The sequence below is a fragment of the Cydia strobilella genome, chromosome 1, assembly GCF_947568885.1.
Source record: "Cydia strobilella chromosome 1, ilCydStro3.1, whole genome shotgun sequence".
Classification (NCBI taxonomy): Eukaryota; Metazoa; Arthropoda; class Insecta; order Lepidoptera; family Tortricidae; genus Cydia; species Cydia strobilella.
The window spans coordinates 18,167,122-18,193,384 of record NC_086041.1 but is presented as its reverse complement, the minus strand read 5'-3'; the positions used below and the strand labels follow the sequence as shown (position 1 = coordinate 18,193,384).

The 26,263-nt window shown below is 34.3% G+C and overlaps 1 protein-coding gene across 1 annotated transcript in view; it reads left to right on the top strand.

The window, feature by feature from the left end:
• LOC134745573 (protein dachsous) overlaps positions 1 to 26,263 on the top strand; it is a 392,633-nt gene that overhangs the window by 337,823 nt on the left and 28,547 nt on the right. Inside the window, exons 3-4 of the mRNA XM_063679649.1 lie at positions 19,918 to 20,095; positions 22,115 to 22,585. Coding sequence (XP_063535719.1) covers positions 19,918 to 20,095; positions 22,115 to 22,585 — 649 coding nt within the window. The remainder of the gene's footprint in view (positions 1 to 19,917; positions 20,096 to 22,114; positions 22,586 to 26,263) is intronic.

Genomic DNA, 26,263 nt, shown 5'->3' with positions numbered 1-26,263 from the left:
ATGATGGGATCCCTGAGGAATTGAGAGAACTCCTCAATTTTTAAAGGCACATGTATGGTGATTTGGGTGTTTTCATAAGCAACTTTAGCATTTTCTCTCGAAAACGACCAATTTGATGAATTGCACCTGATGATGATGATTGTTTTGAAGATAGTGATGATGATTTTTTTATTGTAGGATGTTCAGCGAATACTCCGAGACCCGTGGTCCGACTTGAACAATTATTTTTTTGTTTGAAAGGAACTACCTCCAAGGTGGTCCCACATTAATCTGGTGCTGTTCTGATGATGGGATCCATGAGGAATTGAGGGAACTCCTCAATTTTTAAAGGCACATGTATGGTGATTTGGTCGTTTTCTTAAGCAAATTGAGCATTTTTTCTCGAAAACCACTAATTTGATGAAGTGGAGCTGATGATGATGATTGTTTTGATGATAATGATTTCAGCGATTACTCCGGCACCCATGATCCGATTTGAGTTATTCTTTTTCTGTTTGAAAGAAGTTACCTCTCCAAGGTGTTTTCGTAATATTTTTGGTTTTGATCTGATGATGGAATCCGTGAGGAATTGAGGGAACTCCTCAATTTTTAAAGGCACGTGTGTGGTAATTTCGGTGTTTTCTAAAGTAACTCAAGCATTTCCTCCCCAAAACCACCAATTTGATGTAGTGCAACTGTAGCCTAACCACGAGTTTGACACTAAATATTCTTCGTAACTTACTTTGTACACTAATATGCTAGTACGAGCGAGATGCATAAACAGTAAGTTACGCACACGATAGCGAATATATCAATGTCAAACTCGTGGTAAGGCTACTGATAACTTCCCTCGTATGTGTATTATGATTTTTGATGTAGGTAGTGTTGGAAACAACCAAAGAGACTGAGAGGTGAAGGTAGAGGGTATTAGTGTTTGGGGGGTTTGAGGTTGGGGGTTGAGGGGAGGTGAGTTGATGGGTCGGGGACTGTGGGGTTGGGAGTTAAGGGATCGGGGGTTAGGGTTAGAAGTTAAGGGGTCTGGGGTTAGGGGTCGGGGAATGGCGGTTGAAGGGTTGGTGGTTTAGGGTCGAGGGGTTCAGTGATCAGGGGTTGATGTGCTGTGAGGTTGAGTGATCACCGGGTTTGAGGGATTGGGTCAGTGGCGGGGCGGAGAATGGATTTAGTGACAGTAATGATTTCCCAGACGGACTCGAGGAAAATTCTGATTATTTAATAAAGTTTACGAATTTACAGTTAAACATCATTATGTTTTTCATTCATGCGTCACGCTCTTAACAATGTTTTAAAACTAAAAATGGAAAAATAAAAACTTTTATAAAAAAAAAGATAAACCGACTTCAAAAAGGATGAAATAAAATATTATCCTTTTTAGGGTTCCGTGTTTAAGTATATGCGTTACCAACTGATATTTTTGAAGTCGGTGCCAAGCCAAGTACTCCAAGTAGTAACAATACCAGTCAAAAATAATCAGCTTTATGTCTATAAATCCCATTACAACTGTACAAATATTATAAACGTGAAACCAATTATGTCTGCCTCTTTGTTACCTTTTCATGGCTAAACAACTGAACCGCTTTAGCTGAAATTTTGCATGAAGGTTCCTTGAATTGTTTTATATTTTGAAATGTAGTCCTCTGGATAAGCGACAGTCCCAATCCCACACTTGCGTGCTATGACTGTTCAAGAATTAGTAAGAAATGCTCTTTAAAAAAATACGACGACAAAACGTATTAGATTTACACTAACGTGCCGACAAGCATGGTACGAACTGCGCCAAGAAGGTTCAACCGTGTGTTCTGTTCTGAGGTGTACAGAAAGTTCGTTTATTGTCGTCGTGTACGCTGTGTCTTACATAGGCGGACACTCGCGAACGCGAAGCGAAGCGACGCGGCACGGCGCGGCCGGCCCAAGGCGTTCGCGTTCGCAACGAGATCGCCCACGTAGAACACTTCTATATCTATGTATCTTTATCGAATTGCACCAAAATCATTATGAATATATGGTTTAAAATTTGGCTTGGCACCGACTTCAAAAATATCAGTTGGTAACGCATATACTTAAAAACGGAACCCTAAAAAGGATAATATTTTATTTCATCCTTTTTGAAGTCGGTTTATCTTTTTTTTTATAAAGGTTTTTATTAATTAAGTGTTGCATTATTGAGCACTCATTCCTTACAGCTATTGTGTTCAGGAGGCTAATGATTCGGTAATGGAGGGCTGCGGCCCGCAGTCTGCGCCGGTCCGTCACCGTTGACGCAAGCTCCTGATGACGCTCCTCGGTACGGAGTGAAACATGTCGAGCGTTTTCGACTTAAAACACGTGAGTTACCCGTTATTAATATATTTAATATGTCTATGTCTCACGGAAGTTTTGTTATTAAAATAATACTGATGTGCAAAAGTAGAGTAACGACGGAAATAAAGCGGCTTTATTTGTAAAAAAATAATTGCTAAGTGTGCAAGGTGGCCAAAATGGTTTGAGCACAACTATATAGTTAAGAGAGTAGGAACGTGTGCAAATCATTATAACCTCATGCTCAATAATTACAGTGTTTTAGGAATCGAAAATTTCTTAATGAGCGTAATGTTCCCAATTACCAATATTATTATTTAAACGTTTTAATTCAGCATATAACGAGTCGTTTTTATCAAGTTTATTACTCCCTCGCAATCTCGATTTAGTTATACAGCCGCGAAAAAGCACCAGACATTTACACAAACAGACTTAGTTACTCTCGAATTTAAAATGGATTTATAGCCAATGTTCTCATTGGCTTTTACCAAACGCCCTTTCCCAATCCTGCCACAAGTATCCGCGATGCAAGTAAGAGACAGTATGCTAGCACCTCACTTGTGAAATGATAAAAATTACTTAATGAACATGATTATTTAAATAATATGACTTTCTGCTATTTACTCCGTTTTCTACAGGTCTCTTTTATCATACATGTTTCAATTGACACTTTTAAGAACCTGAGTTGTATTAGTGGGTTGCTACTACTAAAGGTAAATAGAAAAGATTTATGCTCTTCTCTGGGTGATTTCGTTTCGCAGAACTACGCATATTATACTTATAAAGTAGATCGGAACATGTTTTAGACACGATTGACATTTTAATCCTTAAAATAAATTCTAGCTACCTAGATGTTTCTAAGTTTGATTAATTAAATGCATTTAATGAAAGCTATTTAGAAGATGCCACATGAGAAAACAAATGGAAGCTTGTAATTATATCATTAAGTATCTATATTCCAGGTCTAATATTGAAGCTACCAAATCTTTTTTACCGTAAACTGATTTAAATCGTTTCATTTTTCGATATGTACTTCTATGAATAAAGCTGCAAACTGTTTAAAATTTTCCCAGAAACTTCTGATCAACATCAGAAGTTTCTGAGAAAAATTTAAACAGTTTCACGAGCGTGCTTTCTCGTCATTGCCTTTCATCAACGCGTAGCAATAGAGGTGAGCATCAAAACTTAATTTCGGTTAAAACGTCGGTTAACAGTTAAACCCGGAGTAAAGGTCAGAGAATCTGTATTTAATAGCACCCAGATTCGTAGCGCTCCCACAGAACGGGTATCAACACTATCAACCGTATCATTGCGCTAGTTGGTAACGGTGTAAATTCATCGAGGTTACGTAGCACTTATGTCGTTTGGTGTAGCCATGAGTTCGTAGAAGCCTGGCGCAAGTTAGGAGGCGGTAGCGGTTTTAGTTTGTTAGATTAGAGTTAGAATTTAATACTGAGAAGAATTGATATAGACAATTTTCATTGAATACTGCAACAAAGCGTAGCTGGTACGTGAAATGTAGCTCAAATTATTTTAATAAGTTATTAGGAACAAGTATTTAATCTTTATATAAGTACCTATGCCTTTTTAAGTTTATTTTTAATTGAGTAATTTGGCATACATAAATAACAATAGTTAGCTTTTGAGCAATTAATTTTAAAGAGATCCGTAAAATTAAAAAAAAGATATAGTGCATGCCAAAGTAATAAACTTACATACAGGGAGCGTACAGTTCATGCCGGTTTCGTCATAATGACGTATATAAACACACAGGATGTTTTTAAATACGTAATGATAGATAAAGTCTACCAACGTTCCATTGTAACGAACGTTATAGTTTACGAGTTAGAAACAAAATGCTTTATTGTGTATTAAATTGATGTTTAAATGAATGTCTCCGTTTTTATAAAAATTAACTGAAATCTGTTGTTTCCGCACGCTTACAATTTGGCAATGGTAAAAAATTTAATCTGCTCTGTTGACTAATGATATTATTTCCTGCGATATCAGCAGTTAAAATGCAGCGATCTCTATAAAATTGCATTTGACTTGGACCCACGGAGCAATTTGAGAAATGGGATCTTCAATTAGACAGTCTCACTTTTGAGATTCATTACTCGTCCAATTTCGCTAATGGCGGCGGTGGCCACCGTTATGTTGATACACTATGTCAAATTGGCGGAATGGAGTCTATGTGGGCCGTGTCCGGAATGTCTTAGGGAAAACGAATGATGATCTTCATTTGTTTACTACCGTGGCGGAGTAATATTTAATGTCACCTTTATCGTTGAAGTATTGACAATAGTTATTTACGATACAAGTGCGGAAAAGAGGAAATTCGAAACGAGTGGCGATAAATTAAAACACGACCGCAGGGAGTGTTTTAAATCGACACGAGTTGCGAATTACCTATTCGCACGTGTATATATCGTACAACGTTTTACAGTACATATGGCCCTTTAAACTTTTGACATATGCACGAAAAGTGCTATTTGACGCACTAGTGCGAGAAAGTAGCACCATATGTACTGTAAATGATGTTTCTTTCCGTTATTATGAGTAAGACATCAAGGTAGCTATTTTTAAAATAAAATGTAGAAACATATTCGTCTCTGGTTATAGAACGTATAATTATGTGTCGTTCGCCGGATTGTACACCATTTGTATGATTACATTACATATGACATTACATCGCATAGGTATGTAATGCAATATATGTACAATGTTAAAAACTTTTCAACTGGTTAAATAGCCAGAACTAGCATGAAACTGAGCAAATAATGAAACGAGTTGTCTAAATTATACACCATAATAATTGAAATTGTAAATACAAATACAATATAATAATTTGTTAGTTAGTAAATAATGTTAGTATTAGTTTTGCATGCATCTCATTTCATTTCATTCAATGTAAGAATTGTAAGATAAGAGACTTTAGTTTAGTTTAGACTTTTAGAGTATACCCCTAAATTGTATGTAGTAAATCTGTAGAGCGGTCACCACGATACAGGCCTAGCCTAGTGTGGGACCACTGAGCCTGTTGTGTAATTTTAAATCCTTTTTTTAATAAACAACTTTTTATTTATTATTTATTTATTTAATAACGTTGGCGGGAACTAGTTGATTACACATACAAATTATTTGAAAAAAATTCGGAATATATATATATAGGTATATAACTGAGCTCTTTGTTTTGTTGAGCTGTGTCATAAGAAAAAAAACACAAAATGATTTCATTTTCACGGTTATTGACCTCCGGTTTAAATATCACGATTGTAACAGTTGAATTAAATTAAGAAATTATATGAATACAAATCATTTAAAAAATATCCAGAATATATATATTTATAACTGAGCTCTTTGTTTTGTTGAGCTGTGTCATACGAAAAAAACACAAAATGATTACATTTTCACGGTTATTGACCTCCGGTTTAAATATCACGATTGTAACAGTTGAATTAAATTAAGAAATTATATGAATACAAATCATTTAAAAAAATATCCAGAATATATATATTTATAACTCTTTGTTTTGTTTAGCTGTGTCATACGAAAAAAAAAAACAAAATGATTTCATTTTCACGGTTATTGACCTCCGGTTTAAATATCACGATTGTAACAGTTGAATTAAATTAAGAAATAAGAATAAATCGAATTGCCTTTTATTTCGGTCACACGTCAACGAGTCCTAAAGTGAAATCCGATCCTTGGCCCGCCAATCCTCAATCAAAGGGCTAACGCGTGCTCGCTAACGTAGGTATTTAAGACATGACTCGCACTTACAGGATAAAGTCAGCATGCGATATGCATACCTAAGGAAAGGTAAGGATTTTTTTTATTAAACTAAAATTAGTTACAACTAGAATCGGTTCTATATAAAAGGCGTCAAGCACGTTTGAATTGATCAGATATAGGATATAATATTCCTAATTGCTCAAATTTCCCTCGTCCTTAAATTATTAGTTGAAAGTATTTTTAGTTATACAACTATTGCTTTCATTCCTCCGGGACACACGATGTTTAGATTAGATTTTAAAAAAAGTCGATGATATTTATAAGTAAAAAACTTGCATGGAACTGAGTATTTTATACGCGGTGCAATATTACTTACAGTGTATAGCACAATACGCTTTAATGCTATCGTTTTTTAATAGGTCCTTATTTTTAATTATGCATGTGTTAATTGCAACAACTAGTCATAGTGCATATTAGAACATACTTCTAATCAGCTAACCATGAAGGGTTTGATTACAAAAACGACTAAGCGCGGTAAGTTTTTAACAAAAGTAAATCGAAAGCGCAGTCTACCCAAGGGGTGCGCAAGAGCATGTACTCGCAACCGCAGCGTATCGGGTGACCTTCCGCAAATACTGACATCTGTCGGCTCGAGAGAAGCAAGACACCGTTCAAACAGAACTCCACACTTGGCGCGGACAACACAATACAAATATCCTTTCACGCACATCTCGAAGAAGAATTTAATTGACATTTCTTAATCTATAACTATTTATATTTAATTGAAAGTTTATAAATCTACACTACACCTATTTCTAGGTATATCTATGTCTGTAATTAGGTAGTTTATGTAGCTTCAGATACCATAGTTAAGCGAATTTAAGTTTTTCATACAAAACGTGTTTTTGCTCCATTTCGTTTGTTTTATAAACTGGAGCTATATAAACTAACTAGCTGTTGCCCGCGACTTCGTACGCGTGGATTTGTATGTTGGTGGTTATATATTCTACATGAGCATAATATAGAACATTATGCAGCAAAAGATATCAGTAGGGACGGTTAATCATTTGTTAATAATTATACAACGTATGAAATTTGTCTTTCACACTACGAAGTTTCAAGACCCTAACTGAAAAATTATTCCCGATATAATCCCTCCGACCCTCTTAGAAGATTTACAAGTCACCTATTTAAAATAAATATTCGCTCCCGAAACTATTAATACAAACTTTTCAAAAACGGTGTAAGTAATCAGTTTTCGTCTATTTTAATATAATGCCCATTTTACCAAGTTTCAAGTTCCTAGCTTAAAAGAAAATTTGTACCACATATAAACTTACATCCCCTTTTTAACCCCTTTAGGGGTTGAATTTTTAAGAACGTTGAAATAACTTTTTTGGAATCTTATACAATGACTTTCTAAGAAGTTTCAAAGCATTTGTAATAGATTCACTTTCAACCCCTTTTTAACCCTTTTAGGGGATGAAGATTTAAAAACGCTTAAATTACTTTTCTTATTTTCTAATAATATGCCTTTATACAAAGATTCAAGTCATATATTTTCAATAATGCTGAAATAAGTTTTTTTCTCTTTTAATTATATATTTTTCTATGAAGTTTTAAGTACCTAGCTTAAAATAAAATTAGGACCACGACAAACTTTCAACCCCTTTTCAACCACTTTAGGGGACGACTTTTTAAAAACGCTGAAATCACTTTTCTTGTATTCTAATGACATGCCTTTATGCAAAGATTCAAGTCGCGCACTTAAAAAAAGTTTGACCTGCATACATACTTTCTACTCCTATTTCACCACCTTAAGGGATGAATTTTCAAAAACGCTGAAATTAGCTTTCTTCTCTTTTAATGAAATACCTTTTTACGAAGTTTCAAACTCTTAGCTTAAAATATAATTTGGACCCTTACAAACTTTCAGTCCCTTTTTAACCCTTTCAAGCAATGAATTTTTAAAAACGCTGAAATTACTTTTCTTGTATTATAATAATATGCCTTTATACGAAGATTTAAGTCCCACACTCACAAAAATATTTGATCTCCATACAAACTTTCAACCCCTTTTTCACCACCTTAGGGGATGAATTTTTAAAAACGCTGAAATGAGTATTCTTGTTTTTTTGTTATAATTAATAAACATTTATATTATAAAATTTGAATTCCAAGACAAACTTTCATTCCCTTTTTAACCACCTTAAGGGATGAATTTTCAAAAACGCTGAAATTAGCTTTCTTCTCTTTTAATGAAATACCTTTTTACGAAGTTTCAAACTCTTAGCTTAAAATATAATTTGGACCCTTACAAACTTTCAGCCCCTTTTTAACCCTTTTAAGGAATGAATTTTTAAAAACGCTGAAATTACTTTTCTTGTATTATAATAATATGCCTTTATACGAAGATTCAAGTCCCACACTCACAAAAATATTTGATCTCCATACAAACTTTCAACCCCTTTTTCACCACCTTAGGGGATGAATTTTTAAAAACGCTGAAATGAGTTTTCTTGTTTTTTTGTTATAATTAATAAACATTTATATTATAAAATTTGAACTCCAAGACAAACTTTCATTCCCTTTTTAACCCCCTTAGGGGTTGAATTTCCAAAAACGTCAATATTACTTTTTTTGTAATCGGCTATTATGTCTTTCTAGGAAGTTTCTCAGTATTTGTAATGGATTCAAACTTTCAACCCTTATTTAACCCATTTAGGGATGAATTTTTAAAAACGCTGAATCACTTTTCTTGTATTTTAATAATATGCCTTTATACGAAGTTTCAAGTATCTATATGTCAGTCTCTAATCACATACGCCATCTCAGTATGGGGTAGTGCCGCCAAGACGTTTATCATAATGGCTGAAAGAGCTCAACGTTCGGTCTTGAAGGTAATGCTCAAAAAGCCCTTTCGATATCCGACAAACAGCCTTTACCAAGATGCTAAAGTACTTACAGTCCGCCAGCTCTACATACATAAAGTCTGTCTTTCCATTCACAAAAAAGCCGTTAAGTCTGAAAATTATGAGAAATTACTTGCTAAACGCGTGTTTAAGTTACCACAAGTTACACGGCTTTTGGGAGACGATTTGGCGACGTCCTCTGCTCTTCGATCTATAATACGGCCGTAAAGCTCCAGAGCAAATTAATCGGTTGCACTGTGCAGGTGGCTAAGAAGTTACTTTTTAGCTGGTTATCAACACTTGATTATGATGAGACTGAGACATTACTTTTGAAAATTGTTTAACACAAAACTGTAATAAATACAAAACTAACTAAATTAGACTGAAATATTGTAACTTTATAAAATTGTTTAATACAAAGCTGTAATAGATATAAAACTAACTAAATTAGACTAAAATATTGTAACTTTATAAAATTGTTTAACACAAAACTGCAATAGATATAAAACTATCTAAATTAGACTAAAATACCGTAACTTTATAAAACTGTGTAACACATAACTGTAATAGATATAAAACTAGCTAGATTAGACTAAATATCATTCGAATATAATTGAACTAAACTAAAGTTGTACCTAGAAACAAATTTAATAGCAATAATGTAATAACTAATAACAGAAATTGTATTTATCTTATTCCAGGTATATAAACCTGAATCTCATTTTTGTCCTCAAGTGTAAAAATTCTTAATCCAGGTATATAAACCTGAATCTCATTTTTGTCCTCAATTGTAAAAATATTATTCTAGTTAACTCGCATGACATAAAAATGTACATCTGGTCTCCCGCGATACAGGCCTAGCCTAGTGCGGGGACTCCTGGAACCTCCGAATGTCAATTCAGTTATGCACCAACTCTTTTCTGTAATTTGTGATATGTACCTACTATGTACTACAATTGTATTCGTTCTGTGCAATAAAAACATTTTTTATCTTTTTTTTATCTTTATCTTTAAGTCCCGCACTCAAAAAAATTTATGATCTCCATACAAACTTTCAACCCCTTTTTCACCACCTTAGGGGATGAATTTTGAAAAACCCCTTTTTAGTGGATACTAACGTTATAATAAACAAGTGCGAGTCGGACTCGCGCACGAAGGGTTCCGTACCATTACGGAAAAAAACAGCAAAAAATCACGTTTATTGTATGGGAGCCCCATATAAATATTTATATTATTCTGTTTTTAGTATTTGTTGTTATAGCGGCAACAGAAATACATCATCTGTGAAAATTTCAACTGTCTAGCCATCACGGTTCATGAGATACAGCCTGGTGACAGACAGACGGACAGACGGACAGCGGAGTCTTAGTAATAGGGTCCCGTTTTTACCCTTTGGGTACGGAACCCTAAAAACTACCTATTGTGAAAAATTCAGCTCTCTAGGTCCAACGGTTTGGGCTGGGCGTTGATTTAAGTGAGTCAGTCAGTCAGTCAGGACTTTTACGTTTATATATGTATATATATTACAAACCTAGATGTACCTCATGTCATTTTATATCGACGCTGGAAAGGAGAAATGGGATAAGCGACAGTTTTAGAGATATTGAGTTATATACATCGTTGGAATCGCCAAATTTTTCTGCATCGAATGGACTAGGTTTCGTACCAATCTGACGACTTCAGTGTCTCTTATCCAGTCGGTCATTTAGAGAATCACGGACACATTTCAATCATGATAGTTTTTGACGACTTTTTAAAAAGTGGAGATTAGATGAAAAGTTATTCCACATAATGATCCTTAGTTTTTTTACTTATTTGCCAGTACAGTTTAATCTTCACTTGGATAATTTTACCTTATGACAATTTAACCTTTCAATGTTGGTTAGATTATTTTACCTGCCCTAATAATAACTTTTAATGTCGTTTGAGACATTTCACCTAACTGTCAAAGCTGAATTATCGGCGTTTATCTTTTACATTTACATTTAATACTTTTGTCGTTTATTCTGTTTTTCCTGAAATTACTTGGAGATACTAGTATTTTTTTTATTACTTTCTTTTTGATATTATTTTTCATATTTTCAGAAAATACCAAGTCAAGTTTTCAAAAATTATATAACCTAAATTCATACATACTAACAAAAATTAGTGTTCGTGCTTGATAACTAAAAAAATTATAGGATGTACCTACCCTAGGTTGAATCTGAATGTGTCCCATAAGTTTAGTAGCTTATCAAATTAAATAGTTCCTTGAAAAGTGATTAGATAATTTATCTTGATTTTTTCCATGTCGATTTTTACATCTATATATTTTTACTTGACTACAATGAGCATCTTTCGCAATAAGATAATTTTTACCCGATTAATTATTATGCCAAATTTAGCTTGGACTCTTTTACCTGAATAATTTATTGTGAAACATGTCGGTAAGATAATTTTACCTAACTTCATTTTTACGATCATTTTGCTTAAGCGACACTAAATTCTAAAATAACCCATTTAAAGGTAAAATTATGATAGAAGAATATAGAAAACATCACTATAACCATATAAAGTTACTCAGTTAAGATATTCGACTTCATTACGAATTTTAATGATTTTTTTTTCAGAAAATATCGCAGTTTTTTGGCTCTCTTGTAAAGTTAGCTACGTGTCGTTTATCCCATTTCTCCTTTCCAGCGTCGATATGCAAAGTTTCGTTACAATCCAACACATAGATTTAAAATGAGAACGAAACTCCTTTTGTATGGGAAGGTGAAATTCGGCAGAGCTTGCCGGGGACTCTTTATTTTTTTTTAGTTTAGAGACTTTATGATGCTTTTATACCGTCTATAGCAAATACATTTCGGACAAACCTATTGAGCTTAATTTGAGACAATTTACTGACTCTTTGGTAAGATTTAAAGAAACAGAAGGTTAATATGCTGCCAAAACATGTTATCTAAGTGTCCCTCTTCATGATTGCTCAATTGAGCAGCTGAGAAATAAATGTGGTGAATTTTAATTTTTACATAAAAACTAATTTTCACCGCACGTTTTGGTTTCCCTTCACTTTCTGATGCAAGCGAGATGAGTTTGACAGCTAATAGAATCAGCTAAAAAACAAAGCCTAACGAACGAAGAAACGCTCCATGATAGTTATACTTATATTGGTTATCAAAGTCGGAGTTGTCGTAAGTAACATGCCATATTCGGTAAATGGCCACCATGCACAGATGCAAAACTTTTTTTAACTAAAAGAAATGATTAGATTATGCCCAGATGTTTAGCTTAACGAATCATGTGTAATTGCGGTAAATTTGCATAGTACTTACGATTTTTTTGTGTAAGTAATATCGTTTTGTTCGCACACCGTAATTTTTTTTGTAGTATTTGTCCGAAATCGTTATTATTACTCGGGAGAATTGAGTAAATTTTATCTAAACCATATGCTTTACGTCGAGCTCCCAGGACAAAAATCTGTACCTTATTAAAGCACTAATTATAAACGATACAGTCCTTATACTATAACTTGTCATTTGTCAAAGATCAAAGTACCTATTAAATAATTAAAGTCTCCCTTAGGCGCCAGGCGGCTTGACTTTCGTGAGCATAGTCCAATATTATTTATTGAATTTGCTAACCTTCAAGATGTAGAATTATATTCAACTCTTGACAACTATACTAATAAAACATGTGAAAGACAGACGCAAATAAATACACACGGTGCCTGCCTGCTGTTTTAGCTCATACCAAGTCAAACTATAGTTGTTCAACAACAATGGAACATTAAACATTGGTTTTAGGTTGAAAGGGATGAGTCGAGACTTAAATGATGGAACAGTAAGCACTTGCAATTCTCTAGGTTACTGAAACTGCTAAATTCATTATTTCTTAGAGCCCAAGGCATTCCACTCTCTACGACTGTGTTTGTCGGAATGTCATAAAATTGTACTATACACAAAAGTACATTTGTATTCCTCTTTCCTAAATATGCCATTAAATATATACTTATGTATATGTATTTATATCTCATTGTGGCGTGTGAAAATCATTCCCGTACCATAATATGTATGTGTAACATACATCTTAGTTATTTTATTATGTTTTTAAAATGGAGTGGATTAATATGGCTTACAAACCGGTGCAATACTGGAATCATAAATGCATGAAATAAGCAAAGTGGGTTGATTCTTTGTTCATTTATGAGCCATTTTACGATTTAAGGCAGTTACGTAATAAATGTTAACAAAACAAATGGGCATTACTCAAAGAATTAAATGACATTAAACTTTTACCAGCCTTGAACGTGCAGTCAGTCAGTTCGTTTAATGATGATATAGATAGGTCAGTAGCATTAGATCTAAACCTAGTAAATCAAAACTTCATATTACCTACATTCGCAAGTCAGAAAAAGGTACCTATTTATAATATGTATAAGAACAAATTAAATTACTTTCTTAAGAAAATATTTTCATTTATGTTTTTTACAAGTAGTCACACTACTATTTAAACTATAAACGATATTAATATCATATACCAAGGAAAAAATTACCAAGGCTTCCAGCCCCGGGCACTGGAGGGCTTGGTAATTTTTTCCTTGGTATATGACATTTTTTTTACCTATTATAATGTAGGTAATATTCTTACATTACCTACATTATAATAGGTGAAATAAATGTCCACAATGTGACCATAACTATTACTGGGAACTAACTATTACATATATGTACATATAACATATGTACATATAACATATTTGATGAAAGACACTTATTCTTTCTACCTATCTTTCTATTTCCTGACGATAAAAACACATGGGCATGTATCATAAATAAAGATGATAGAAACAAATCAATCAATGCAACGAACATCTGAAGACCATTTCAAATATATATTACATCAACGATAAGTTGCAAAAACTATTACTTGTTACAACATAGATGCATAAAACATTAAACAAGCGTATAATTATCAACCTTCTACTGAATTTCATTGAACTTTTACTTCTTTATGGTTTCAAGTCGTTTAACACACATTGTTGTCATATTGTATTAGAACTATTAGAAGATAACATTCCCAGAAGCTGACACTCCATCGATCTATTTGCAGGCCTCGTTCACTTAGTTACAAAGTAAAATGAACTTTAGCTTATTATAATAACAGTTAGTCATTTTATCTCGTGGAGTTTGTAAGCACTGAAGACAAGTTTATCTGAAGAGTCACCACATCTCAAATGTCGCTTTATATGTAGAGCTAAGCCTTTACCACGGGTGATATAATACTGTATACATATTGGATACACGAAGATTGGATTTCTTGAAGGATGGATTGATTTAGGTTTATATGCGTTTTAGTGCCTATAAACGTGAATAAGCATATAGAAGTGATTTATCGTTGGTAAACACATAGCTTAAGTAAAATGGTTTTCGTTACAGAATTAATCTTCCGGATGAAGGAATATTGGCTTTAAAAAGTAAAAGTGTAACCTCAAACATATTCCTTATAAGAAACAATTTAGTAACGTAAGAAACAATAAAATTCCTGTCAAGTTTCCTACACCCGTTGAAACAAAATCCAGTACTAAAGGTAGCAGTATTTAATTCGAAAAGTAAAATAAATTGTGCATTACATTGACACAGCTAATGAACAAAAGGAAGCAGGAATGCAAAGGTCAGCCTCGGCTTCGGCGATGTACAATCAATTAAAGAAATGCGATACTGTAAAGGTACAAACAGTTCAAGATATTTATTTTCAACCCACAATTCATCTATGGCGTGCATACATGAGCTATTTTTAATTTCAAAAAAGAATTAAGAAAAGCTACGAGTTTACTGTCCGACGGTCCCTAAAATTGCAGTTGCTTTCAAACACAATAGTCAATAAGAAACTAATTAGAGATGCCATTACCATTATGTAAGTTAGATAAATTAAGGTTGTCGTAATTGCGTTATTGTTTATGGACATTACGACTTAGAGATTTAAATGAATTTAAACAGCTTTATTTTTGGCTTTCTCAATAACATTTTCTATAAATAAAGATAACTACGGTTGGGGGTCACAATTCCGAATCATTTTTTAATTACCCGGTAGCATTTCTAAACTCATTTTAGTCTGTCACGGTACGAGATACGGTCTCTTTTAGCTTGTAGGTCTCAGAAGCTGTTCAACTAATGACACTACAAATCCTTCGCAGTCCGGCCCAGGTATTGTCCTCTTCAGTTTTATTTGCTCTTCTGTCGACTACCTTTTTCTTTTTAATTCAGACAATTTTTAAATGGCTTACCTTTGATACCATTATTGTGTGCCAATCAGTTTGAATTACAATGTCCTTTAGCAATGGCCGAACTGAGTAAGAATCTTTATTATTTTTCTTACAAATCATTTTATTTTACGTTTTTTGTTTCAAGTAAACAAGGCAGCTGTTCGCTTTATTTAGATGAGACCCGAGTTCGGATGCATCTTGAATTTAAATTCGATTTTGACGTTCTGAATACTGGTTTTATGTAAACGTGCAATTGTTATTTTCGTTATTTATTGATACAGTTTTAACTGGACGTTGTCAGTTACCAAGATTTAAGGTATTCTTTCAACATATCTTGTATTCAATTCAATATCAAAAGTTAAAACGATTCCAAAAACAAGAAAAATCTGAAGCTGCTAATATTATTTGCACTGGGAAAAACCAACCAATATTAGTCTTGAATAGACTGTGGATGTGTGGGTTTTACAAGTATGCATCATTATTGTCATTAAAGAAAATTGATTAACATGTCTGTTGTCAAAATGAGACGTGAACCTCTGTAAAATAAGATACTCGTACATGTATACAAACATTATAGTATAAACTTCATTACTCTTTCCTTTGTCGCTCCCAAAAAGGCTTTATCGTAGCCGTCTGAGTGTTAATCTAAAAAAAATCATGCGAAAAAAATATTACCGACTCCATTAAATCTGCCTAATTGAGACGCGACAATTTTAAAGTAACACTTTAAACGTATTAAGTACTAAGATGTAAGTGAGAGTGAGTAATAAATCTCATTCTGACCACTCTTATCTCTATACTGAGACTGAGGTAGCCGATATTACCAGTTTCAGGGCGCTTGGAAATTTAAATGTAAAACAGCTTTAGTATTTCATCGACTTTGACCGCTCGCTACTATCAGCAGTCATATTCGAAGTTGATGATTTATTCCAATGATCACTTAGAAATACCAGGTGTTCACGAGGAAACCGAAAGCTTTAACCACGCCTTTCTGAGGCCAAAAGAAGGAAAAAATGTAATAAGTTTATGTCAAATTCGCAAAAAAAAATTTTTTTTTTTTTTAGATTTTTTAAATGTATTTGTACATAAAAAGTAAATGTTATTGGTAAACTTGTCACTTAAAATGGACTTTTACTTTTGTTTTCGTAAAACCTAGTTTTTACAGTGTTACGACTTGTTACTTTTTGACATCTATCAATAAGGATACTTAGACTACGTCCCATAGTGACAACATCGCCATCAAATATGTGTTTTGCACTATGTAACAATAAAAACTTGTTTTTTTTTTAATTGGTATTAATTCTGAAACTAGGAGAATTACAGAAAAGTTTATAGGACATTTTAGTGTTTAAATATGATCAGGAATATGCTGTTAAATTTATTCGGTTTCCTCATGTTACACCGTGTATATATTTATTTTAAATAATTTTCGTGTCCAATCCTTACAAAATAATGTACATAATAGCAAATCTAAGAAAGCAATTCACTTCGTATGTTTGTACTTAACACATTTAGACGAATACGAAAATAGTGTTTTGTGAATGATTAGAGATTAATCCTGTCTAGTTAAGTACGTCTCTTATGCCTAAAGCCAAAATATCTACATAATTTTTAAAAGGGCCTCATATCTGCTATGTAGTTTCAAAGTCAGATTTCAAAAGTTGCATGTAATTTTGAGACATCATTTCAAACATATAAATTTGTGAGATTAAAGTAATTAACGCTGATTATTGAACCATCGTGTGTGGTTTAAGTAAACTCGTTGCTTATCATAAAGTGTGGAAAGTTGGAGTTTCGGGTCTTATGTGGTAAGGTATACTCGTAAATTAGTTGTTGAAAAATAACCTATATAATATGAAACGAGTAAGGGTTGTCCTCTACCTAGGCATCGGTTAGGATAACCTTTGTCAAGTACATAATTAATAAAGATAAATCATTTTATTAGAGAGGTGGGACATAGAATTAGGGAGAGGACCTCTGATACCCGCGCGGGTTCGTACTTCGTACCTGGTGCAAAGGTTGGCCATCGCTATCCAACGTGGTAACGCGGCAAGTGTGATGGGCACCTTTGCACCCGGTACAGCTCGCGGAGGTCTTTTTGAATAAAATATTTTAGTTAGTTTTGTAGTTTATTGATTAATTTAGATAAGTTTAAGTTATTTTTTATGATTGTTAATATATTTTTCCCCTCACTAGCTCGGAAAGCCGTCTATTGTCCTTTAAAACAAGCGGGGAAAAACGCATTTTATCCACTAGTGGGGAAAGTAATTTGACCTTGGATGGAGCGTGTTTAAGTAGCTTGACAGATAACAAAACGTAAAACGCTCATAATAATGGTTCGTTCGATATTTATTATCATTAAATAAATGGTTTGAGAATCTAATAAAAAATACCAAATTTAGCTTTATTTAATAATTTTAAGTCATAAACCTTAAAATTCCATAAGAAACGTTAGATTTTTTTATAATGATGTTAAATATAATTCTGAACGCACAAGTTGAGTCGATGCAATTTCAAAACGCATCGTTGACATTTCATACGTCAGAAGAGAAATGTCAACATTGTCAACAAAAATTTTACTGTTCTTCTCACAGACTCACGTAAAAATCTGAATTTCTAGTGTTTTCTGTTATAATATCGTAAAAAAATTAGTGACTCCAGTGATGAAGATGATCTAACGCCTGTGGATGTTGCACTTTCCTCGCTATAGTGAGAGGAAAAGTTTTGTGTTACACACGGGTGCAAATGTATTTTACTTCTCGTGTGTTGAAACACTCGCTACGCTCAGGATTCTATTTTAGAACCACTCGCTTCGCTCGTGGTTCAACTATAGAATCCTTTCGCTTGCTCATGTTTCAATTCCACACTCGCGGGTAAAATACAACTTTGCACCCTTGTACAACAAATAACTATTGTTGATGGCCTTATTGGCCTTTGCCATTTATTATTTGTATTTTTATGAGTTTATGTTCTGTTTTATTGAAAAGCGAGATAGTTTATATTTATACCAGATCTACTGCGAATATATATACTGCGTATATCATTAATACGATTTCAACTGTAGTAAATTTAATGTTGAAACGATACGTATCAATCAGGGCAGTCGAATCGGACCTATAATAATAAAGTAAACCGCATCTGATTGGAGCATTCGGCATTGTGCGAAATGTTTCTCGGTATTTCGTAGCGTGCTTAAAACTACTTTTGGACGTAATTGTCTTGCATTCAGGTATTTTTCAACTGCAACATACCTATATTGCAACAAAAAATGTGAAAAAAATATTTGCATACGACATTTTGGATTTCAATCTACAGCTAAATTTTCAAATAAAAAAGTTGTTTCGTCTTTAAACTCCTTCTGAATAATTTTTTAGTACCTTGATTATTAACACTGGTGAGGTATAGCCATATATTACTCTTCATTAGATTACACTACCGAGTTTAACTTCAAAGAAGACATAATTAGTACCATTGTACCGCTACAGTAATTTTATGTGTCTTAATCTCAGTGTACAAAAAAGTAAATACCGGGACGTATGTATGTAAGTACCATCGAATGAAGTAATAATGAACGTAGATAAAATGGACATTGAGCAATATAATACACGTTCAAAGTTAATGTGAATAAATGGTGTTTTTACCAATGGCCAGTGTTGCCTCCTAAATGAAAACAAGAACAAAATTACACTTCATATCGGCAAGACTAACATAGTTAAAGCTTGCAAACTCTTACAGAATAAGAAACTGTGTGTCCTTCGTATTAGGTTGTGAATTCGTTCGCAAGATCTTGTTCGCTTGTGTTTCCGTTTCTTCACCATTTATCTTGGCTTTGGACGGCAATGCAATTAATCAAGCGTCGTTGTCACGTCCATAATATGTGGAAGATAAAGAGAAAAAGATGATTTCTTACTAATTACCCAAGCGTTTTTGGTTTTAGGATCAACACCTACTTTATCGTTCTTATCTTTTACACGTTTTATTTAAAATTTTAATTGTTTCGTAATTTATTTAGCTACTCATTACTAATTTATATTATGTAAGTAGGTAGATTACTAGTACATACCTAATCTAAACATCTATAAGCTTTCATGATTTAGATGTTAATCTATTTACTGTAAAAAATGTTTTCTGTATTCTTGCGGTTCAACGATTCAAAAACTTATGTTATATGGTTAAAATTCTTAGGTAATAATTATGTTCTGCATGGCGCCAAGAATAATAAATATTCAGTTTCTATATAGTGTGTTACAAGAATATGTTAAATTACATTTACCCACACCTTTAACCGACGACCACACAGATCAAATAGAATTAAATGTTGCTAATTAATTACCCAGACAATCAGATAGGTCTAGGTTCCTAGGCAATTAGTTCTGGCTCCTAGGCTGATACGCGAGAATTGATAGTCCTACGGTACTAGGTATTAAAGATATTTGTCAACTCGTAGAGTTGATGCCATTGTGTTTGGCAATGGATGTAAATGAGCGGCTTAGTGTTCGATTAATCGTGAAATATTTAGTGCTACTGAGGAGCACAATTAGGTGCATGATGAAATGAGGACGCATGAGTGATGAGGCTTTTCATATATAATAATTAGAGGATTTCGCGATATAAGAACGTTATGTATATTATACAGTCGTATTTTACAAGACCTGTTTACTTCTATGCATATAGCTAGCTCTATGGGTAATTTACTCAGTTTAATAGTAGTAATGGTAATTTTGTCCTCAGATGTCAGCAATCGACCCAGACTGCGGAGTGAACGCTATCGTGAACTACACGCTGGGCGACGCGCTCGCGCGGCCGCAGTTCGTCGTGAAGCCGGACAGCGGTGAGCTCTGTGTGGCCGCACCCTTAGATTATGAGGCTAACACTGATTTCGAGTTCCCTGTTATTGCTACTGATAGAGGTAAGTGGGATTTTTGTGTTCGTTCGGCAACAATTACACTTCGTGGTTTGTTATCGAGTTGCGCTAGTTGCTTACCTTGCTAGGCCAAAATAACAATCGTTCGCAGAGAAACGAAACGAAACGCTTTCTGTCTCTATCGTACTAATGTGGAAGAGTGATAGAGAGACAATAGCATTTCGTTTTGTTTTCTGCAAACGATTGTCATCTTGGCTCCCCCAGTATTGAGTATGCCAAACAAAAGTGACGTAGCGACTATAAACAGACCTCGAAGTGAATTATATGTGCGTTTACGGTCTTTGCACAAAAAAAATATATTAAGATTCAGATTGGATCACTGTTACTGCTGCAGTATTGCAATACATCATTGCTGCGGCAAATGTCAACATCCAAACATCAATATTCGTTTTCATATTTCGTGCAGTAATGCTGGATGCTGGACATATGGATAAACACTACAGCAGCAGAAGCAAATGTTGTCTAGATAATATTATTGTTAGTGCATCATCATTAACCCTGTTTATAGCCCTAAATGCTAAATTGTAATATTTACAATAAAATATTGTAAAGTTTTTGTCTGGTTGTTGTTAAAAAAACCTAGCTAAGATGCCACCGACCGACTTCGCCTAAGGGTGTGTATTTGTAAACTATTGAATAAAGATGATATTATACCGACTAAAGGTCCAGTATTTGTGTGTAGTAAGGTCACGAATTGCATATAAATTAATGGATTAAAGACATTATCACCCATGGGCCGGTAAAAGGATATTTTTAGGGTTCCGTACCCAAAGGGTAAAAACGGGACCCTATTACTAAGACTCCGCTGTCCGTCTGTCCGTCACCAGGCCTCATGAACCGTGATAGCTAGACAGTTGAAATTTTCACAGATGATGTATTTCAGTTGCCGCTATAACAACAAATACTAAAGAGTACGGAACCCTCGGTGGGCGAGTCCGACTCGCATTTGGCCGGTTTTTTAGTATGTTATATATTTTTAAGTGTGTCGTATTATATTATTAACTACTCTATTAGGAACCGAAGTAACAGGAATTAGTCTAGTGCCAAGTCCAATTTAGGTTGACGTGTTGTCTATAAAAGTAAACATTTTATGTTAGTTAAGCAAGAAATCCACCTTACAAGGGTATGGTGACCGACAATGATGTTAACAGAACTATTAGCTTGAACCGTCACATAAATACAACGAGTTCCTTGTTTACAAACTATCTACACATTATTATAGCCGTTGTATTTGGTGGTGAGCGTGAGTGTATTCACATAGTTACGTAAATACACTAAAATGGTAAACCGTACAATTGTGCGGCCGAGTTGACAATTAAGTCATTTCCTCACTTACACTAACGATCAATCCTCAAAGCGCGTTGGTCAAAATACACTCGTCCGCGAAATTAAATTCCGCAAGTGTCAGGCATCCGCTGATTTATCGTTGAACCAACTATCACTCTTTTTGTTTCCTCTCGTCTCACTTTATGTTGCCGACGGCCTGAGAACTGGAATTTGGAAATTCTCAGTCTTAAGTAGATAAACACTATCCTGAATTTAATGCCATCATGGCGGAAATTTTGTAGGACTTTCAAGACTTTTTGTTTTCAATTGCACGGAAATTCTTGTTTTTTATTTTATTTTATTTAAACATATAATTCAATTCTTACTTTGTAATTTCAATCTTAAAACCGTTACTTGAAAGTTTTCTAAATCAACAACTTACATCCACCCTTTTATTTTGTATAGAAATGATCATTTCTTAATTATAATATGTACCAAATACATGCAGTACTATCAGTACATAGATGAAGAAGGTATTACATTGTTGCTTTTCATATAACACATCCATAAATAAAACAGTTGTCTATAAACGCTAATGTAACACTTGCAAAACAAAAGCAAATGATTTTAGTATCGTACAGCACGTTGACATCGGTATAAATCAAGCCGCTGTCAATTAAACATAGCATTACAACAATACTCAAACAATCAAGGGACCAATTATTTATTTATTCACAGGGGGCCTGTCCACAACCGCCGTGGTGAAGATCCAAGTACTCGATACGAACGACAACGTCCCCGCATTCACTGTTAAGGACTACAACGTCTCGTTGAAGGAAGGAAGAGTATCATCTGAGCCTATTGTCGCTGTGACCGCTACAGATGCGGACTCTGGCCGAAACGGAGCTATAACCTATAGAATCGTGAACGGAAACGACAATGACGTCTTTAGAATTGACAGATCAACTGGAGAAATGTTCGTTACTAAGCCGTCATTAATTAGGGCGAATGGAAAATTTGACTTGGAGGTGTCTGCCACTGACGGGGGTGGTTTGGGTGCTCCGCAGACAGCCGCGGTGCATATCATTGTGATGCATGCCGGAGTTAGTTCGGCACTGTTTGATAAACCGCGATACAACTTTCACGTTAAAGAAGATGCCAAGATTGGCCATGTTGTCGGGACCTTGAAAGCTACTGTCGCAGAAAGAGGTAAGTGCAAATTGTAATTGCTATTGGTAAGGTGGAACATGGATTTTCAAATCTCCGTCGAGATAGCTGCGCTTGAAAGGTTTAGCGATCTAAGTAATATAAGAAGCGAATTATGATGCAAAAACCATTAGTGGGTAAATAACATCGTGATAAGTCTAACATATGACAGGCACTAATAGCATACGACATATAAATATCCCTTGCCTTTCTTGTGTAAGACCTAGACAGGCAGGTTTGTATGGAAAATTATATTATGTGCATTTGCTCGTGATATGGCTTTCATTTTATTTATTTTAACTTTCTAAAATCAATGACACATATTAAATATCAAATTTTGAGAAAAAAGTAATATTAATATTAGTGATCTGATAGCATTCCTCGAAAAGAAAGCTAACAGAGACGTTTAGGGTTACTTACATCGAAAACTACTTTAGGATAGAGTCAACATTAATGCAGAAACAGAGCTTCTGTGGAGTCGAATAACCTTATGGCTTCATTTCGTTGAACAAATTTATTGAGTTCGTGCCACTGCACTGGGAGTGGAGGTAAGGCAGGAGCGCCGGCGTCCGTCCTCATATTGAGTTGATAATCGTAGCTGATCGGAATACCTCAACTAAAGTGATGTATTCTATTCTTCGTTATACGATAATGTATCGCTGCTCTAAACAATAAATTGAAGCATATAGATTAGATCATTCACTTAGATCAATAGTCCTACTTTGAACTGAATGACCTATTATTTTCATTAAATGTCATTAAATTACATTTATTTCTTAAGGTTTTTGTTATTGGTATTAAATAAGTAGGTAACATGTATGCAACTGTGCCTATACGATCGATTAATGTAAGTTACATAACTGATCCCTACATAATCTTCAGTTTTTGGCTATGATTAATAAATAATTGTTGCCCACGCACAATTGTACAGTCAAATATTTTGATTTCAGTACCATTTTGTACCTTGTCACAGTGATAATCAATATGAAAGTCGCTAAGGATCTCAGACAATTGTCACTGAGACAAGGTACGAAATGGTACTTACTGAAATTAAATTCCTTGACTGTATCTATACATGTTATACTGTTCTATTTAGATAATTAGAAACCTATCTATATAATACCAAGTATATATCCAAGATTTTTGGCGATATTTCGCATCAGCGCTTTTATTACACCACAAGGATGCCTCTATGCACAAATCCGTAATCGTCCATTGTCTGCTGCGATCACGATCCCGTGATTGGCGGCCTTCCCCCAGCCTTTAGTGGCATTCAGTATTCTTATGACATACTCACGCCCTTCTGTCCTAATATTACACGATTTACACGCTAGGAACCTGAGTATGCAAATTTAAACATGTTCCAATTAAAGGTACAAATTGCTGTAATAATATTTTTAAACGCTCATTGAATTACTTCAACACCAGTCTTCGGTTTTTTGTACTTCAATTAAATTGTTACCAATAATTAATACTACCATACCGTTAATCCGTAATTATTAGATTAATGTTAGTATCCGACAGTTGTAATCCAAATATTTAAATAGATATGCGTTTAAGAGGTTAAATATTCTTGAGGTCTCGAAAGTTAAGAAAAAAATAAAATTTGGACAAATTGTGTGAGTAGCATTGGACTCCCGAAAGGGTTATAAAAGCAGCACAATAAAATACTGGGCTCAATTAAACGGGCCGATTCGAGCGGAGCGGCTTTGATGCACCGCGGCTGCCTGTCACACCGACGCACATAAAGCAGCGACCACACCAAAACATGACAAAAAGTGCATACACTCTATGTTTATTGGGTATTGCGTTTTTATCATTCAGTTGTCTGTTTACTGCCGAGCTATTCATTGTATTTTCAAATGCCTTTATTTCGTGTACACTTAGCGTGGTTGTAGTGTGATTGTAGAATGAGCATTTTCCACCACGATTTTGGTTGTTGTTATTATTGATACTATTTGTGTGCATAATAGTTTTTAAGCCCACTGCGTAAATACTGAGTTGAACGTATTTGCTACGCTTTGGTGTAATAGGAGGAATCACTGCTATCGGCTTAGAATTCCTTAGGTAACTAGGTATTTCCTTTTGATACTAGGTAGAGTAGGTATATTAATGAAACTTTCAGAGATTCATATTTGGAGTAGATATACATAATATTAACGGGTTGTGTTTGTCAGATATTTAAAATTTAAGTTAAAATGTAGGTATGTACCTATTTTACAATACACATCATCATCTTCATCATCTTCCTCGCGTTATTCCGGCATTTTGTCACGGTTTGAGAGCCTGGGGTCCGCTTGACAACTAATCCTAAGAATTGACGTAGGCACTAGTTTTTACGAAAGCGACTGCCATCTGACCTTCCAATCCAGAGGGGGAACTGGGCTTTGTTAGGATTAGTCCGGTTTCCTCACGATGTTTTCCTTCACCGAAAAACGACCGGTAAATATCAAATGATATTTCGTACATTTCGTTTTTCGTTTTCGTTTTATATTGATCTCTCCTTGACATTCAAATATGCATTATCTCTGTTATTTTAAATTATTTTAATGTTACTTAGTCATTATTTTCTCGTTACTTAATATTATATGCATACAATTCTTGTATTTTGATCAATTTATATATGCATGAATTGTAACTTATAATATAATTATGCATGATAAGCATTATAAACCTATCGTACGCCTACAGGCAAAACATAGTGTTCCACAACATGTTTATTTATAAGACCAAATGTTTGTACCTATTTTTACGAATAAATGATTTATTATTTACATAAGTTCCGAAAATCTCATTGGTACGAGCCGGGGTTTGAGCTCCGGATTGAAAGTCGCACGCTCTTACCGCTAGGCCACCAGCGCTTATTTAATTAATTATACACATATTTAATTAATTATAATATTTTAATTATAAAAGTTCAAGTTGCTAAATTTAGTAGGTTTGGTAAAACCAAATTCATTAATAACAGACAGACAGGTCTACATTATTTTTTGTTCCTATAATTGCAATTAAATTTCTCCGTGCTCCATTTGTATCTCCAATATGGTCCCATGCCTGTAGTAATGTAATGCTTGCCCAATCCCTTTATTAACACCTCGCGTAAGTCAATCCGCGGAACAACCCTACGCAGCGCTCGCGCACAAGACACTCGTTCAAAACAAAACCAAAAGGTCCTAACACTAGAGGCGCTTACGCTGTTACTACCGCCACTTATACGAATACAACGTCGTGTGAGTTAAATGCCTTGTAGATTTGAAAGTACATTTAAGTCAGCAATATTGCGACTTTATTCATTGATATGTAGAATTATGTAATTGAAGCAATTTGGCAGGCAAACCGATTAAGCATTATTCGTCCGGCGTGTTTAGGGTTCCGTATTTATTTTTCGAGCAGTGAAAATAATATGCACTTCAAAAAGTTTTATCATCACCATATCAGCCGAAAGACGTCCACTGCTGGACATAGGCCTCCCTCCCCCAGGTATCTCGACAACGACCAGTCTTGCGCAACTCTCATAAGTTTTATAGTTGACTCTATTATAATGTGTTTACATGTATGTTACAACAATAATTTTAATCGACTTTGTTAATAATTTTAAATTGATTTTACATGTAAAATGTGATTTTTTCGGTGCTGACTTTAAATATATGTGGTTTGTAGGTAGTAAGAGGTTTCATGTCG